General features: G+C 45.6%; 1 protein-coding gene across 3 annotated transcripts in view; it reads left to right on the top strand.

Moving 5' to 3' along the window:
- Window positions 1-6,537: 6,537 nt before the first annotated feature.
- The window catches only part of TRIM67 (tripartite motif containing 67), a 34,067-nt gene continuing 22,181 nt past the window's right edge, over window positions 6,538-18,423 (top strand). For 2 of the 3 annotated variants that reach the window (XM_086627175.1, XM_086627167.1), the window contains exons 1-2: window positions 6,538-7,473; window positions 14,471-14,566. In XM_086627175.1, the coding sequence (XP_086483301.1) occupies window positions 6,538-7,473; window positions 14,471-14,566 (1,032 nt within the window). The remainder of the gene's footprint in view (window positions 7,474-14,470; window positions 14,567-18,423) is intronic. The other variant, XM_086627182.1, reaches the window with a different exon arrangement.

Here is an 18,423-nt window from a genome sequence, read left to right as displayed (position 1 = left end):
ATGTTGATGCTGAAAACTAACTGTCCTGGGCTGGATTAATTCTTGTAGCTGTGTGAAACCTACTGTGAGCGCAGGTGGGGCGATGAGAATGGTCAGCTAGGGGTGGTGGCAGAAAGGACCTTCCTTTACAGCAGTGACACAGATTTATGCTGGGTTACAGTGCTTGTCTCATCACCAACTGGCAAGACACGAGTCCACATGCTCACAAGAGGCCTCTGCTCACAACAGGCCTCTCCTGTCTTCATTCTCTGGTGCGTAACAATGTAGGAGTTCTTGTTTACTCAACAGAAACCAGGCTGAAAAGAGAAGGAGAAGCAGCCCCCATTTCTGTAACCTGTCAATCTGGCCTCACTCGCAATTATCATCTCCTACACTTCTCCCCAGTGATTCTGTTTTCTTGCCTCCTACCCCTTGTTTCTCCATGCAGCTTCAAAGTCACTTGCTCTTTGGCGACATCGCAATAAATAGAGGAGGCTTTGGTCAAACCTGCTAGAACTCCATGTAAATTTTGTCCCAGTAGCTACAGCCCAAACAGATTTCACAGGTCTCCTGGTCTTTCAAATATGTGTTCAGGGGACGGTTTCTGGAGACCTCATGGGAGGTTCTGGTCTTGAGCTACTTGCAGAATAGAAAAGCAAAGCCCATTACTTAGGGTATTTATAGATCCTTCATGGCTCTGGGAAATTTCCTCACTAGTTGTCTTTTGCTAAACAACGATAACACATTTTATCTTATGTATAGTAAAGCTGTAGAAAAGCTACTTGGGCGTCCCTTCTTGATAAAAGACCATTCTCAGTGAGTTACAAATGGATTAGCTCCCTAGCCCAGTTTGCAGAATATTGCCTGCCCTTTCAGGGACAAAAATTCACTACCCCTTTGTGTAAGGATTTTCTTTACATGTGGAGAGATTGCCACATGGTGGCAATTTACCTCCACTTTACAACTGTATATACAAGTACCTAAACCGGTCTAGCTTCTTTTCCAAATAATTGTCTCCTTTCAGCACATCCTGTGCTCTGAGGAAACGCTGGCACTTCAATCTTAAGATTACTTGCTCTTTCTTTGTTTTTTATGAGGGTGTTTGTCCCTCTTCTCTCTTTCCTCCCACCCTCCAATGCTTAGGATGCTGTTACTTTTTCCTACCTCCATCCAGCCTTCCTACTAAAAGAGAATATTGGGACCAGTTTGGATTTTATATAATCCTTGGCTAGTTTCTTAAAAAGTCAGATAAACTCCTTTTCCTTACAGGCATGAATGGGATGACTATGGGGACAGCTGGGGAGAGCAGGGAACCACAGCAGGACAGGGGCAGAGGGTTGAGACAGGCTGCAAGTCTGTGCTCAGGACAGCTTCCTACAACCCTCTCCTCAAGTGGGCATGGGGAACAAAATGAAGAGCCATAAGCCAAACTCTGCCATAATACCACTGAAACCAAATCATCTGTGTGAGAAATTTACACACTGGATTTAAGAGAAGGGCAGCAAACGTGACAAGAGCTCTCTATAATAATCGTACTGTGAAGACACTGACCATGAGCCCTTTGTCAATGGTGTTCTGAAACAGGTCCAAAGCAGGGCACAACTTCCTCCTCTCCTTTACACACAGCTGCTCAGGGTCCAGCACTCTGGTCCTCTTGCCTCTCAAAAGAGCAAGCACCCTTCTGAGGATGCTGGCCACAGGTTGAACTGTAGCAGCAAAAGACAGGATCTCACACCACTGCAGGAACAGCAACAGAGAGAGAGCTCCTCGCATGGCAGAAAAGCCAAGATGTCCCTGGAGTAATTCCAGGGGCTTGCAGGCTGAGGTATTTTAACAACATCACAAAAACATGAGACCTTATTTTTCAAGAGTCCTGATTGTAGGTTGGTGCCTTTTGTGCTTTCTTTGTGGTTTCTTTTCAGTATGAAGTGTTGAAACAGACCTCTTGCTGAAATTTATCTGTGCCAACCTACTGTTTTTTTGTTGGCATATATGTTTAAAGCAGTATTTTCCTCTGTACCAAATTTCATTCATAGATTGCTGAAATAGATTTAGAAGTAGGAGTATTTGTCAAGCAACGTTTAGGATCAAGCGTATTTTTTTTCCATTTAACCATCGTAACAAGCATATACCTAGCAGTCTGAATAAAATTCCATTGTATAGAATCATCGTCTGTTGTGAATTACATTTTTATGGCAGATTTATGCCTCTGACAGAGAAAATTCAATATGTAGCTGCCTTTCTATTACAGATACAGTCTTCTGCTAGCCAACAGATAAGCTTTTTATCAGCAGCCATGCTTCTGTGGCATTCTTCTGGGATCCTGCCAAGCTCTGCCTTCGTTCCTCTCATGAAGACTTCAATGTGCAAACATTTGAAAACCTTAAATATCATAATAGCTACTTGAATGCATGCTCAAAAAAAAAACCCAGAACCAAACCGATTTCAAAACTGTTACACCTACATAATATACCTAACGCAAATCTACAAAACCAAAGGAAGAAGGGAAAAGGGTAGCACATAGCTACCATTTCCGAAGCTGCCCTGCCCCACAGACCATGTACATCAGCTTTTCCTCTAAGCCACGGTGGAAGCCTGCCCTCCCATTCCTCTTTGCCACATCATCCCTCAAATAGAACATGCAACACCAGCATCAGCAGGAGCTGGTGATGTTGGGAATAAGCGTCTGGGTAAAGAACGTGATGAAGAACAAGCAGAGAGGAGAGATTAGTGTGGTGTGTTGTTTGCTAAGCAGAAGAGCAATGCCAAGACGTGTGTGGTGATGTGTATCAAAACACACAGACACTGGTTAGTACTCCAGCTTAACATTCAGAGATGACCAGCAGCTGCAGCTGCGTTGTACGGAGTGGTTGCTGAGGGCATCCTCTGCTGATAATTGATGCATTTATAACAAGGCAGCAAGGCTCTTCACCTTACACTGCCTCAAAAGCTGCTGGCATTGGCCCAGGTGCATTTTTGTCTTCTCTGCTCTTGTGAACTCTCCCTCTGTCCTCCTTTTTGCAATGGAATAAGCATCTGTGGAGAGAAGATCCTTTTTTTTTTTTTGTTACCCTTCAAATGAGAGGATGTGTGTTTGGAGTGATGCCCGTCAGCGGAAACAACGCTGGAATACTGGAATCGAAAAGTTCCCCATGGGGAAACAGCAGTGGTAAAGAAGAAAACCGAAGAAAGTAAAGTGACCTTGGTGGACAGCTATTGAAGTTAAAAAATGAGGAAAAAAAAAAGAGGGAAAACTAATTGGAAAGGGGTTAATGTGTGAGTGCAATATAAAATATAAAAAGTACAAGAAAAGAAATAGGAAAACAATAAAAAAAAGAATAACAAACAGAAGGAAAAGGCATAAGCAATAAAACAAGAGAGGCAAAGAGATGAATCAACTCTCCTTACTGAGGGGTTGTACCACAACCTGTCTTATCTTTTATTATACAAATCTATAAATAAACTTCATTAGCTTTTTTCTTGTCAGAGGGACATAAAATATGCTAATAAGTTCTTACAGAGGGTAAATAGTTTAAGGGGATGATACTAGTGATAGTGAAATATTAAAATAAAGATCAAAGCCATGACTGCCAGAATAGGGTTTCTAGGTTATCCATATACCATTACAGCTCTAACAGATTAAAGACTCATTTGAACATAAAAAGAGGAAAAATCATGGGGATCATCTCCATTATAAAGACAGCTTGATTACAAAACATAGTAAAGGCCCGATTCTATCAGGCTCAGACCAAACTTCATGCTTTGGAGCTTTATGAATAGCTCCATTAAAATTAGTGGGATCGACTCTGTGCAATCTGTTCCTCAGCAAGAGTAAGGGTGTCCAAAGTCAACCTGCTCAAGCTCAGTGGCATTTTTCAATGCTTAGATCAGTTTCTGTTCTCGTCTCTGGAGCAGTAAGGATGACAGAGGTGTTTTGCCTCTTCACCTCTATCATCAGTAACACACTTACACTTATATAGATAAATATTTGTCGTAAGAGCTGTTCTGGGATCAGTAGGATGGGTAAATGGGAGCACCATACCATGCAGCTCTCCCTTCTCTCAAAGGCATAGCTGTCCTGGGCATAAATGTTTCAGATAAACTTCTAAAGTAGGTGGAAAAAGATCCTGAATGAAGTACAAGTCACACCACAGTACAGAGAAGACCAGACCGCTTTTTCATCTTCATTTCAAATGTCATCAGTTATGGAAATACGCTCTCAGGCTAGGTCAGGTTTGTGGAGAGGAAAAGTAAAGATTAGTTTGAAAGAGAGTGGTTGTACTTCAAGACAGTTTCTTTCTTGCCATCTCCCTCCGTAGTCAAATGCAAACAATGCTAGGGTTTTACATAAACCCCAGAGTAATGGTCAAAACAGAAATTTAAAATTCGGTGTATTAGAACTCTGGAATTTGTAAGCCCTGGCTAAAAAGTAACTGCAAAGGGGAGGTGGTGGGGTTTGGTGTTCATACCTTTGCATTTCCACTATTTCCTGAACCACATGTCCAGTTTTGTTTAGATGCCTCAGACCTGATGCTACCATTACATGTTATGATCACTGGCACCTTACACACAAGACAGGTAAAGAAAGAAAGCAAAAGTCCAGGAAAAAAGCTACCATGCCTTCCTAATTACCTTTAGGATTATGGCTTCATGCCTAGACTTAAAATTTTTGCCTTGGATTCGCCTATAGATCTGTGAGAAATCTTTAGCGTACATCCACTCCTGTTGCTGACAGATGGCAGAGCAGAGAACAGACTATGAAGATAACAGCGTTTCACCCACAGCTTTTTCTTGCGATGTAGTAGCATAAGGTAGCTGTAAAATCAGTGGCGTTTCAGAACATTTCTTGCACGGCTGAGGTTTCAGGCTGGAGGTAGCCCAAACATACAGTCAGTCTATAAACTCTCAATCTTGGCACAGAGGTCACAGAAAAGAAGAAGATACCTAGCCAGAAGACAGGCAGGTTTATGTGGGTCAGGGCTGTTTCTTTTATGTGCCAGACCACAAACCTGCCCCTTTGCACCTTGAACCGGGGAACTCCAAAGCTTTAAACCCCTTGGGACTTTCCGCCCCACCTTCCCCCCAGCTTGACATGAGAGCAGCTAAGCAAGACACAAGAAGGAAAACAGCAGGGAGGAAAGACTGAAAAAACTGGAACCTTTAATACATTCCTGCTCTCTGCCCCCATTCCTCTTTTTCTATGCATCAACAGTTTTAATAATCTGGCAAAAGCAAAACCTGAAACTAGAAAATCCTTTCCTACCCAGTATCACAAAATGCTCATCATGCATTAAGAAACATTACAATGAGGGGTGATACATTTAGTATGTTTTCTCTTTTCTTTTGTTCATTTGACACTGCTTAGTTCTGTATTTTTAAATAGCTGCTCTGCAACAACCAGCTCGCATTTTAAAACAAACAACAAATTAGGATCTGCTTATGGAACTGAAGTTAATGCATAAGTGGCTTTTAAATAAGATAGACAAATAAGAATGGCAGCGAAATCACTCATGTCTAATCTCTTCACTATGAAAATAAACCACTGTTACATCCACGCTAAGCATATGCAGAGTAAACAAAACAGACGGGGGATTTCCCACTGCTGGTTTCTTTCTTTCTTCTGAGGATGGTTATTTTCAGTCCATAAACTCTCAGCTGTCATCCCTGATTTATCTTCGCAGCAAATTTCTGTTGGGGTTACACGGCTACGAGCTCGGGTGATGCGGCACGTCTCCCTGCTCGCTACACTCTTCCGCCCCTTCCAGCCACAGCATTCGTAACCAGGGTTGCGCTTCTCTTTTAACCCCTTTTTCATTCATCCCTCTAACAGTGCCTGACATTTTGAGCACCTCGGTTGTGCTCCAGCACGGAGAGATCCGTACGAAGGAGAAGCGCACTCTTAGGTTGTTGGCGAGCGTCCTCTTTCCTCCTTTCCTCGGGGCGGGCAGAAAGGGCTACTAGAGATACCGAAACCCCACCTGCGTTCAACCCGCTACCCAAACAATGGTTTTATTTAAACATATAAAGACGTCGCTGTATAGAGATCCTTTAAAAGATGTTTTCGCCGTCCCCAGCCGTAGAGAGAGCGATCACTTATTTGCTGGAAAGGGCTCCTCCCGCCCCTTCCTACTCCTGCCCTCCCTCCTCCCCCCGCCTCCCTTCCCCATATATTATTACTCTATGCCACCAACGTTAAAACAGCCCCACCGCGCTCCCTGCCCGAGCCGCGGCCGCGAGTGAGCCCTTCCCTCGCCCCAAGCGGCCGCCAGCCGCCGGGCGGATCCCCGGCCCCGGCCCCGGCTCCGGCCCCGGCCCCGGCCCCGGCCCCGGCCCCGGCACGCCGCGCGGAGCTGTCTATCCCCGGCGGGTGCTGAACCTCCCGGCGCGGAAACGGCGGCCGGAGCCGGAGCCGGAGCCCTCCCGGCCTCGCCCCGGCGCCCGGAGGCCAGGTAAGCGGCGAAGGGCGCCGCGGGGGATGGAGGGAACCGGCGGCGGCCGCGACCCCGCGCCGCCCGCCTGAGCCCGCCCGCGCCCCGCACACAAAGCCGCGCCACGGCCATGGAAGAGGAGCTGAAGTGCCCGGTGTGCGGCTCGCTTTTCCGGGAGCCCATCATCCTGCCCTGCTCGCACAATGTCTGCCTGCCCTGCGCCCGCACCATCGCCGTGCAGACCCCGGAGAGCGAGCAGCACCTGCCGCCCCTGCTCCACTCGCGGGGCCCCGCGCAGCCCGCCGCCGCCGCCGCCGCGCCGGGGCCGGGAGCGGCCGCGGGCTCCGCCGCCTGCCTGGACTCGGAGAGCGCGGCGGGCGGCGGCGGCGGCGACCACGCGGACAAGCTGAGCTTGCACAGCGAGACCGACAGCGGCTACGGCTCCTACACCCCCAGCCTGAAGTCCCCCAACGGCGTGCGGGTGCTGCCGCTGGTGCCGGCTCCTCCAGGAGCGGCGGCGGCGGCGGCTCCGCGGGGCGCGGGTCCCGCCAGCTCCTCCCTCACCTGCCCGCAGTGCCACCGGAGCGCCTCCCTGGACCAGCGCGGCCTCCGCGGCTTCCAGCGCAACCGGCTGCTGGAGGCCATCGTGCAGCGCTACCAGCAGGGCCGCGCCGCCGCCGCCGCCGCCGCCAAGTGCCAGCTCTGCGACCGCAGCCCGCCCGAGCCGGCCGCCGTGCTGTGCGAGCAGTGCGAGGTGCTGTACTGCGCCTCCTGCCAGCTCCGCTGCCACCCGGCCCGCGGGCCCTTCGCCAAGCACCGCCTGGTGCCGCCGCCCGGACACCCGGGCGCCCCCGGCGGCGGCGGCGGCGACGGCGGCGGCGGCGGCGGCGGCGGGAAAGGGGCGGGCGGCGGCCGCAAGCTGCCGACGTGCGCCGAGCACGACCTGGAGAACTACAGCATGTACTGCGTGAGCTGCCGCAGCCCCGTCTGCTACCAGTGCCTGGAGGAGGGCAAGCACGGCAAGCACGACGTGAAGGCCCTGGGCGCCATGTGGAAGCAGCACAAGGTGAGTCCCGTCAGCCAGGCAGGAGGGGCTGGGGCCATCCTCTGCACTGGGATCTGTTCGTCCCAATGCCCTGACGTCAGGTTGGAGTTTGTGGGACGTGCAGCTACTTCACGTCCATCATTCTCCCAGACTTCTTCCCCTTGGCACGGTGCTCTTAAGTCTCCGGTCCTTCCTGGCTTCCCAGCGACCTCACAGCCTCTGCTCAGTGTTGGAAAACCCACGGACTCCCTCCCGTGTTGGCCTCTCCTTAGCCAGCAAATCTCAGGCTCAACCAGGCCTCAGGCAGACACCTGAGATTAGGGAGTCCGTCTCACTAACTTGTTTGCCTTCCACAGGGTCCTTGGCCATCCTGTCCTCTCGCGGCTGGCAGCAGCTGCCCATGAGGAGACAGGATGGTCATTCCTTCCTTTCACCACCTCCCTTTCACCCGGGACTCAGTGCAAACTGCCACAACCACTTGCCACCACATGTCAGTGAGGGAGAGTGGTCTAGAGCCACTTAAATGTTTTAGACAGGAAAGTGTGATAAGGGGGATCATGGGACACCGTGTCACCTCCTGGGCCTCAAAGACGTCTCCCTTCCCACTCAGTTCCCAAAGACGCCAGGAGTAATGGCTGGAGGGACCTTCATGACACAAAGATGAGTAAAGAATCGTAGGATGGATGGGGTCTGGGGACGAGTAAAGCTTTTTCTGATCCATGTAATGTCACGGTTTGATTCATGCTTTGCTGGAAGTGATGCTCCTTAGGCCTCCCTGGAGCTCCCTGGGGAGACATCCGAGCCAGCTGCTTGCCACACAGGGGGTTTGCCAAGGTCTGATATCGCTGCTGGGTCACTTGGCCCCACTTTCCATGTTAAAAATAAGACTTTGCTATTACTTGAACAAAGAGCATAGAAGAGCATGACCTTAGAAGTTGAAAGAGTGTTTGAAGGTAGCTCTTTCTTGCTAAGAACGGTGGACCCTGTAAAAATGATTAGTTAATAGATATGAATGTACAGAGGGGACTTTAATACCTGAGTGCGGAGAGCAGTCCTTTGGAGCTTCTTGCTGTACTGGGGGGAAAGGACTTTCTCCACAGCTGGACAAAGAGCACTTGGCCAGCTGTGCTGGCTGCAGGATTCCCATCTCCTTGCTCTCTGCTGCAGTCAGCAGTAAGGGAAGCAGAGAGAGATCCTTTCAGAGTCTGCAGGAGAGGACAGAATCAAGACTGCTCTGATCATCCCTTAGGCATGGAGTGATTGAGCACAAGCTTGGCTAAGGCATTCAGCAAGGAAAAATTTAACTTTAGATTTTAAGATTCAAAAAAGATGCCACTTGGGGTGATCTGCATAGTTTATCCATTTGAGAAAGACAAACTTCTTCGGAAAGTGTTTCAGTTTGAATACTCTCTGCCAAGGGCTCAGCCATCTCCTCCCTAACATGGTGGATGTTTGTGCCAAGGAGACGTTCTCTTGGCTTAGGAGGAGCAGATCACAAATTCGCAGCTATTGCTACTCGTGTCGATGGCAGGATCCACTTCTGAGCAGAGTTATTTTGGTGAGCAGGGACTGAGTTCACTGTTCAAGTGCGGCTGATGTTTTGGAGTGTGAGAGACCAGCTTGTGTGGCTTTTATGGTCTACCTTGAGTTAAAACTGTTTGATACCTTTTGAACAATGTGATAAACTCTGGTGTAATCAAAGTGCGCAATCAGTCATTTTCTTTCTGTTCTATTATCTAATATTGTCAAAAGAAAGAACAATACTCTGGTGGTTTCTATTTTTACTGTTTTTTTTTCTGGGACTAAGGTGCCACAGAGTGTGATTTTTCTCTTGATTTGCAGACTCAATCAATGTGAAAATTCTAGCGAAAGAAAAAAATACTCAAAATTAACTAATTTGTGGACTCTAAAATTGTGCTCTTGTGAGTATTATTTTTCCTAGAACAATGTGCTTGGCAGAAAATAAATGTAATGGAACCATATAGCCAGAGAGCCTAAATCATAAGCTCACATTCATTCAGGTAAATTGTTTTGGAATTAGATACTTCTGCTTAGAAATAGTTCTCAGATACAGCAATTTCTACAAGTTTATTACCTGTAGTTACTTTGGCCAAACCATAAATTACTTACATTGAGTGGTATGCCAAATGCAATTCAAGCTTCGTGTGTTCTCTCCAGATGCTCGAGGCATAGCTGGTAGAGGCAGCTGGAAGGGCTTGTCCGTAAGCGTTCTTAGCCTAGTAAATTTGACAGACTGACAGTTGTTCACCATCAGCTGATGAGCATCTGCTCATCTCCTTCTAAGGCCAGTGGCTGGTATTCTTCACCTAAGGAGGGCTGCCAGAGCCATTTCCCCACCTCTCACAGTTTCATCCCACACTAGCAAACTCAAACCAGTTTTTCTACTGGCTTCTAGAACTGCTTTTCCAGAGGCCCTGCCTGCCTTCAGCTTCAGAATCCATTCCCATTCCACTTCTGTATCAGCCTTTTAATCAACGAGTTCGAATACTCTTTTGTCTGGGCCTTAGGTAGTGAGTTAGTGGCGAACAGAGCGTGTAACCGTGTCCATACAGCGCTTCAGACCGTGCGATGAAATGTGCGTTTGCCCTCAGCTGTGCTGCTGGCATGAAAGCTGTACAAGACTGACTGGCCCTTCTTAACGGTGCAGGTTTTCCCCTTTAAGGTGCTGTATGTAACTTCTTCAGAGAGGTTAAAAATTGTGTACAGTAAAAACAGAGGCCAAATGACATAGATCAGTGGAAATCCACTGACTTAACTGGACTTGCATGAGCTGTGCATCTAGACCAACAGTTTAAGTTTATGAAGTAAAACTGTAAGTCTACTGCCAAAGTGAAGTCCTTTTTCAGGTCTTCATAACAAGAACAGTGACACTGTTGTCAGATTTAGGTTGGGAGCTTTTTTGACCTACTGATATGAGGAGTAATGATGGACATGTTTCAGCTCTGCCCATTCTGAGTGGTTATATATGTCTGTATAGATATACACCAAAATACTGGGAAAAAAAGCCACAGCTGGACAGGTCTGTGATGGGCAAGCAGGCAGGCAGTCAAAAGCAAGTATCAGAGCCTGAACACCTGCTTTTATCTACCAGCCTAAAGAGTTGTGTTCCCAAAAACATGAGGTCTGTTTTAGAATTCAGTGCCAGGGTGAGCTTATCTAATCAATAGTTAATCTGCTGCTAAAGAGAGATGGAGGGAAAACAAATTAAACGAGCATGAACTGTTTGGTTGAAAAAGGATGTTGGCATTATCCGGTTCATTTTCTAAAATCAAAGGAAGCATCGGTCTTCCATGCCCATCTGGGTTTAATTACTCACCCTCATTATCTGTTCCTGTGTTTGATAGAAGTGGAAACTTGGTATCCATCTCCAGCATCCACATTTTTGGTTGCAAGACCAGGTATTCAAGTAAAGATAACGCCAGGTAGAATACCGTTTGTCAGGAGTTTGTAATCGTTGCAGTCAATGGAGCTTGTAACATTTCAGTTTGGCTTCCAGCAAATATTTCTGCAGCATGAAAGATTGCTCTGACTGTATAGGGCATTTTTTGTGGCTTGGTTGGTTTACTGAGGGCTTAGTCACGTAGCTCCGTTTGATTTTGAGGGGAAGTGCGTGACTAAATTCCACTGCTTTGTAAGGTATCTTTTACAAATGCTTGGAAAAACAAGGCTGTTATCTCTAAGTGGGTTTCGCAAATGGAGAGATGGTCTTCTCGGCTTCACGCTGCAGTTACTTTAGTGCAACCGCAGGTTTTAATGAACATGGCAATTCACTTACAAGCCCTTTGAACAATGACGTCGTTGAGTTTCTATTGCAGCTCTTTGCAATGGGAGCATGCTGGGAGCTGGGCATGGCTGTGCTGATTGCCATCGTACATGCGCTGGTTACCGTTCATGTGCTGGTTGCCCTTCGTCTGCAGTGATTCAGTTTTCTATGGCTGCTCTGATGCCCACATACAGCTTTTGGCTCTTCTTATCCAGTGAAATGCACTTTGAGATGATTTGAGAGCTAGAACAGATGCTGGAAAAGGGGAAGTTTTGCTTTTGTCAGGACCAGCCGTTGGTTTTGATTTGAAAGAAAGGAACCCTTACCTCCCTGGGACAGTTTGGCCAGGCTGGTCAATGGCAGAGCATACCATGCTTTTGCCATCTGTGTCTTTCTCTCGCCCTCCCCAGCCCCTTGGTCATATGCGGCTTTCACCTTGTCCTGCATCAGCTTAACAAATCAAAGACTTGTTTGTGGATGGAGCACAAAGCCTTGTGGATGGAGCACAAAGCGCAGTCGAAAAGGGTGGGCTTTAAACTCTGGCAACCACAGTCAGCCTGTGGGAAGTTGATCTGAAATCCTGGTTGTCTGATTTGGCAGAAAATAAGACTTTGAAGGACTTAAGAGTTTGGTTCTGTGACCTTAAGTGCTGTTCATATCAAACATCATTGCTTTAAATTTTTGTTAAGTAACAGGAGTTTGCGTAAGAGAATATTAAATATTCAAGTATTGTGAAACATACACAGGAATGTGTCTTCCCATTACATTTGCTACAAATGAGTTGTGGTAAAGCATATTTTATTTTCAATTTCACACTAATGTAATGCCTACCACTGGGCTAAAAGGAAAAAGTTTGTGTGAATATGAGGAGGAAAACCTAGGATGGTTTCATTCTCTATAATTCAGTCCCAGCTCCCAGTCAGGGTTTGTCCCCACTTCCCGGTGAGCTGTGTGGGGTTAGGCAGTGTCTCTGCCTGCAGAGGGCTGCCTGCCTTGGACCTGGGCTCTGAAGTTGTCCTGGTTTCAACTGGGACTGAGTTAGTTCTTTTTAGCAGCTGGAAGAGCTCTCTGTTCTGGTTTTAGTTTGGGATTTGTTATGAGAAGAATGCTGACAGCGCACTGATGTTTATAGCTGGCACTGAGGTCTCAAGGACTTTTCGGGTAGCCGTGTTTTGCCGGTGTGCAGGAGCACAACAGGATAGGGGGGAGCATGGCCATGACAAAGGGTCTACAACTCCCCTTGTGATTTGAACTTAGACTTAGGATTGAGGGCCAAATGGGCCAATGGAGTATTCCATATCATGCAGCATCATGCCCAGTATATAGACGAGGGTTGACTGGAAAGAAGGGCCTTTGCTCTTCTGGGGGCTCTCACTCCCAGACTCTTGGACTGCTAGCTCTTTTGCTCTTTTTTGGGCCTCTCGCTCGTCCAGGAGTGCAGTGTCGGGACTTATCTCTTTTGGGATTGTTAGCCAGGATGGGACAGGTGTTACTCACCGGGTGGTGAGCAATTACACTGTGCATCACTTGTTTGTATATATTATTATCATTATATATAATATAATATAATATAATATAATATAATATAATATAATATAATATAATATAATAATAATATAATATAATATAATATAATATAATATAATATAATATAATATAATATAATATAATATAATATAATATAATATAATATAATATAATATAATATAATATAATATAATATAATATAATATAACCACGAGCCTCCTTCCCTTTTTCTCTTTAATTCTCTTCCCCATCCCCAGGGCTGGGGGAGGGTGAGCGAGTGGCTGTGTGGCATTCAGTTTAGTTGCCAGCCGGGCTAAACCATGACAGAAGTGTCCAGAAGGAACTGGCAGGGCCTGCTCTTTCCTCTCCTGCACGAACAAGCGAGCATGAGGGGAGGATGAGTAGGAGACATTAAGGCCGGAGGTAAACTCCAAACTTTGGCAGCCTTAAGAAGTGAGCTGTGCCCTTTTCAGGGATGGAGTAATTTACTTCCCTCCAGGAGCAAGAGGGAAGCAGAGAATGAGTGGTGACTTACTGAATTTCAATTAGGTCTGCTCTTAGAGGCTCGTAACCTTTGTACCTTCCTGCATACAAGGCTCTGTCTCGAGGCACACTTTCGTCCTAAGGAAATGAGACGGCAACCTTCTGAAAGCCTGACGTTAGCAAAGACACTTCATCTTCCATTTCCTGATGTCAGTTGTCGTTTCCATTTGGTGAGGATAATTAACTGGGCATTGGCAATCTGGTAGTTGCCAAGTCCACCTGAGAGTTAGACCCACGAAGAGAGTGCCTAACCTGCAGGACACTCCTGATGGAACCTATCTGATCACTTTGCGTTTCGTCTGCATGGAGAAGTAATGCTGGATCCGGGATTACCCTGGGCTGACAAGCAGAGCAATATGGTTTCTGTAATCCCAGCCAGGCTTCCAGGGAAGCTACACCAGGGCTGCTCCGGTCAGACCATGGCAGTTCTGGCTCTGCTGGGGACAGAACTGCCATTTCCTTCCCATCCTGGAAGTCCATCGAGAAGCCTCTGGTTCAGTTTAGGACTCTCAGATGCCTGCTGAGGAAAGGAGAGGTTAGATCTTCAGTGTGAACTTACAAAACACATATTCTATGTGTCTCACCAGTCAAAAGTTAGAAGAAGGTTTTTTTCGAACTTTTCCAAACATACCCTTTTGTTGGGTTGGAGCATGGGAAACTGGTGCCCCAAAGAGACATTACTATGAAGTCTGAAGATGCAGATTTGTCTTTGAAGTCCTACTGTATTTCAGGTTTGATAGAAACTACCACATTTATAAAGACTTCAGGCTTTGATGAAAAAAAAAAGTGCCATTTTGGAAAGCACTTGGGGATTTTTCAACATGACAGATGCTACTGTGTAAGTGTAAGACTATTATTTCCTTATATGTGGGTAGCTGTCTTATGAAAAGGTATTTTGACTTACGAAGTCACTGCAATAAAGCAGAATGTGCAGACACAATACTTGACTGCCCCCACATGCATATTTCACCTTTATTAAATCTTATTACAATTAAAACCTTAACTATTCTTTTTTAGCACAAACACTCTGTGTGTGTAAGAATACATACACCAGCAAGTAAGTCTTTCACCACATTATTAATCATCAAAAACAAGGATCAGTAAGAAACACATTTGCATTTTACCTCTAATTTCTTCTTTTTTCCCTCTTTTTTTTTCTTGCAGGCACAGCTTTCTCAGGCTTTAAATGGTGTTTCAGATAAAGCAAAGGAAGCTAAAGAATTTCTGGTTCAGCTGAAAAATTTATTGCAGCAGATCCAGGTAACTGTAGAATATTAGCTGTTTTGATAGTTCAGTAATCGATAGAACTGAGTGAATAATTTATTTGACGAGTTTGTTTCCTGTGCTATTCTCATCTTTCCTGGAATCATCTAACCTTTCTTGAATGGATTTGCTAGGCAAAATTATTCATCAAATAATGCCTGCAATCCTCTTTTAGCTTTTAGATTGTTTGCTGTTTATTGCAAGAAGCTGATACTCAATACTGGACATCTGAGCTGCGTTGATTAGTATTTGATTGAATCCGTTGGTCATGCTTCTGGGCTCCTTCCTGACTGCAATTGCTCGAATTTAGGATAAGTTTTCATTTTAACACGTTCAAAATTTACTACTTGTTTTTCATCTTACATTTTCTAAAAATGTGCTTGTTTCTGGACCAAATCCAGTCAACCTGTTTGTTAGAGTATTTGTAGGAAGTCAAAAAAAAGAAGAAACAAATGCTGCTAAATCAATGTGGTCTTTTACTGAAGCAGAAGATGTTTTCATGCCTATAATTGCCCAGCTTTAATAGTCAGAAAAGAGCTCATGATGAGTGCAGTAATTGAGGGCACAAACCCCAGATGTAACAAGTGCAATTTTCAGCCAAATTTAGACTTGTCAGTGCTGAAGGTCAGATGATCTTCAAGGTCCTTCTCACCCTGCAGAGTGTGGCTGGAAATATGCCGTGGTAGTTTGAGCTGCACAGTGCCCAGGAGGGGACACTTGTTATCTGCAGCAGCGGTGCTCTGCAGCGTTGGGTATTCTCTGGGATATATGTCACCTAGTCTATGATGTGCCCGCTCTGCTGCTTGCTCATCTTTCATCAACGAGCAAGTCTTGTTCCTGTTACTAACAGAAAGCCACAGCAGAAGTTAGAAAATCTGTGTTTGGTTTAGAATTTAATCATTAAAATTCCATTTAACACTCCAGATGATGAAATTGTACCCCAAATGCTGCCCAAGCTCTCAGGTTGCTGCAGGGTGATGTGGCTAGCCACCCTCAGAGTCTTCTGTAGCTATGTGGGGAAGGGAACAAACCAAGACTGGGAAACTGGTAAAAAAAAGGCACATCTAACTGAAAGAAACCAGTCCGAAGCCACCAACTGGCACCTGTCACGTACCGTGTTTTAGACACAGTGTGATGTTTTTCTCAGCTGACTTTCTCTATTTAAACGTTGTGTAGCTTATCTGACCTAGTCATTTAGGCATCTTGCATTCTCCAAGGAGGACATGCACCTCTAGAGAGCAGTTCTTCCTATAGGTATGAACAGCTATTTTAGGATGGAATAACTCATCCAAAACAGTAGTCTATCACCAATCTTTTCTTGAGTCACCTAGCTCCATTAAAAATGTATTTTTCCCTCCTGAGACCTAAAGGTGGCCTATTACAGCTATTTATGACTATACTGTAAAATCCTTTAATGTGTTTCAATAAAATCACTTCCAAATTGCTCTGCATAAGGGAGCTGCTACAATTAGATCAAAAGACCAAGCCATTTCTTTGATTCTGCTCATTGCTTGAAATGCTAGGGGAGAGCTCAGAAGAGGAAACTGTATCCAGCGATCACCCTCTAACATTTAGGCATGTCTGGACACAAAGCTGAATTTGACTCTCACACGTTGAGCTAGTCCCTAACAAGAGTCTGAGGGAGGACATCACATTTCAGCAAACCAAAACAGCAGGACTGATCAGCTGCATAGGTATGCCTAACCAAAACAAGGTGAGGGCACTGCTCTGAGACAATCATCACATGCTTTAACCCTTAATGAGCTCCCTGGCATGGTTTTCTCCTGTGACAAATTGCGCTCTTCCCAGGTGATGCTCAAGCAGCATTTGATGATAGCACATACCAGGGAATACTACTGGTAGGCAGATTTGGTACAGCCATGCTATCTGAGGGGAGAAAGTTTAGATGTGTCATGAGCTGATCTGGGCCTTTTGGCATCTGGGCCAAAAAAAAAGGTTCTTGGACTGTTATTTGCGGCGGGATAGATGTAGCCTTTGTGTGTAGATTTATACCCAGAACTGTGTATCTCAGAGCAGGTTATTTCTAGTAGAAGTCTTATGATGATGGCCATACACAGATACAGCCATTTATCCCTCAGCAAAAATGTCTTTAAAATGTATGTTTACACAAAAGAGTGAGCAATATTACATTTTATTATCCTGTTTTAATGCACAGCAGACCAGACAGCCATCTGCATTCTTTATCTTCTCTCTGAGTTTGCCAGATACCAGGAACAGTGCTTTTATCTTGCCTGGGGCAGTTTGCAAACCCATAATCTACTTTTCTTTTCCCTACTTTGCAGATCTGTTGTTTCCCCTCTTTTTTTCTCCCCTTCTCCTTTCTGGGGTCACTTTTAAATCTCTTGGTCTTTTCTTTTCAGAAACTGCCTGTTCTTCATTGCCCCTGTTGCTTCCTTGCTCCTCCTTATCGCTGTCATTATCTGATTTTCACATTTTCCCATCTGCTGTAACAATTTCATCCTTTCTCACTTGAAAGAGGCATATCGCCAAACACCTCATTTGATGTGTGAACAGAAAATGAGGAGAGAAATGATGCGCTACAGCCATCGACTGATCCAGGCTCTGTACACAAACCAGCGCTTCAAGAGTAGCTGGATGGAAACGGGCTTAAGAGGGAGTTGGGTGTGATATAAGCCGAGGAGGGAGAGAGGCAAACAGGGAGAGTCTAAGACAAACCCGTGAGCAGTAACTGAGCCGTCTGGTGTCTCTCCCCCCACCCATCTTGCTGACAGATCTAGGGCTGTGGCAGGGGCCTCTCAGGGAAGAGTCGCCCTGCGTCCCTCAGCTGTAGAACAGGATGAATGGAGTGGGAAAGGGAAAGAGTGCTGAAAATTTTGCTCCCCAAAGAATGAAGGCAAAGCAATGAACAGAAAAGAAGGGAAAAGCAAAAGAGCTAAGACATAGTAATGAGTTAGGGGCGTGTAATGGCTTACCATAGAGATGCTTCTTCTTCAGTACATGTTAAAAATCTTCTCACATTTAACGCTGCTTCTCTTTTTCTTATTTGGGTATTTGGGAGGAAAGCTGCTAGGACAACTGAACATCTCGTGAAAAGAGGAGCTTGAACAATTTTTCCTTCTTCTAGTCTCACGAGCAGAGGAAGTGAGGGAGAGGCTCCCTTTGAATGGGTGCTGCAGCATCAGTTCCACAGCCAGAGAAAGCCATCTCCAGGAGGAGGGGCAGCTTAGGACCTTGTAGTACAATCTACTCAGATTTCTACAGCTGCAGTGGGATTCTGTGGTAGCATGATTTGTTCCTCACTGATAGGACAGGGCTTTCTGATACCCAGGCCCTGTGCATGGCTCAGTGGGGACAATTGTTTTATACTTCACATGCTGGCCCCTGCCTACGACAGAATAAAAAGCTGTCATGTTTTTTTGTTTGTTTTTTTTAAAAAAAAAGCTAATCAAATGCATGTCTCTGCTGCAAAGCGCTAGCTATTTTTTAAAAAGTACTTGAAGCAATACACAAAATCTCAGGGCTTTTACCTGATTAATTTTCTTGTAATAAGCCTGTAGACCAGTTTCTGGTCAATAATTCTCTTCTAATTGTCATGGTGTGGGACCAGTGATTTCAAAGTTGTTACAGTGGGATAATTATAAGAGAGGGAGCAGAACCATCTTACGTATATCTATGCACTGTGTATGTTAGGTTTAGATTTTACAATATGCTACGTCTGTTGTCTGGAAAGTGCCAGTAAATCAGCATTTTAAATAAGCCCGTTTTGTGGGATGGCATCTTACTGTTTTGTTTTATAGCATGCAGCTATTACTGGTACAGCTGTAATGAAATCAGAAAGGTAACAGAGATCCCAAAGCCTTGAAAGGAAATCT

The sequence above is a fragment of the Tauraco erythrolophus genome, chromosome 2, assembly GCF_009769465.1.
Source record: "Tauraco erythrolophus isolate bTauEry1 chromosome 2, bTauEry1.pri, whole genome shotgun sequence".
Taxonomy (NCBI): domain Eukaryota; kingdom Metazoa; phylum Chordata; class Aves; order Musophagiformes; family Musophagidae; genus Tauraco; species Tauraco erythrolophus.
The sequence above is the reverse complement of the archived record's forward strand: the minus strand, read 5'-3'. Positions and strand labels throughout refer to the sequence as shown.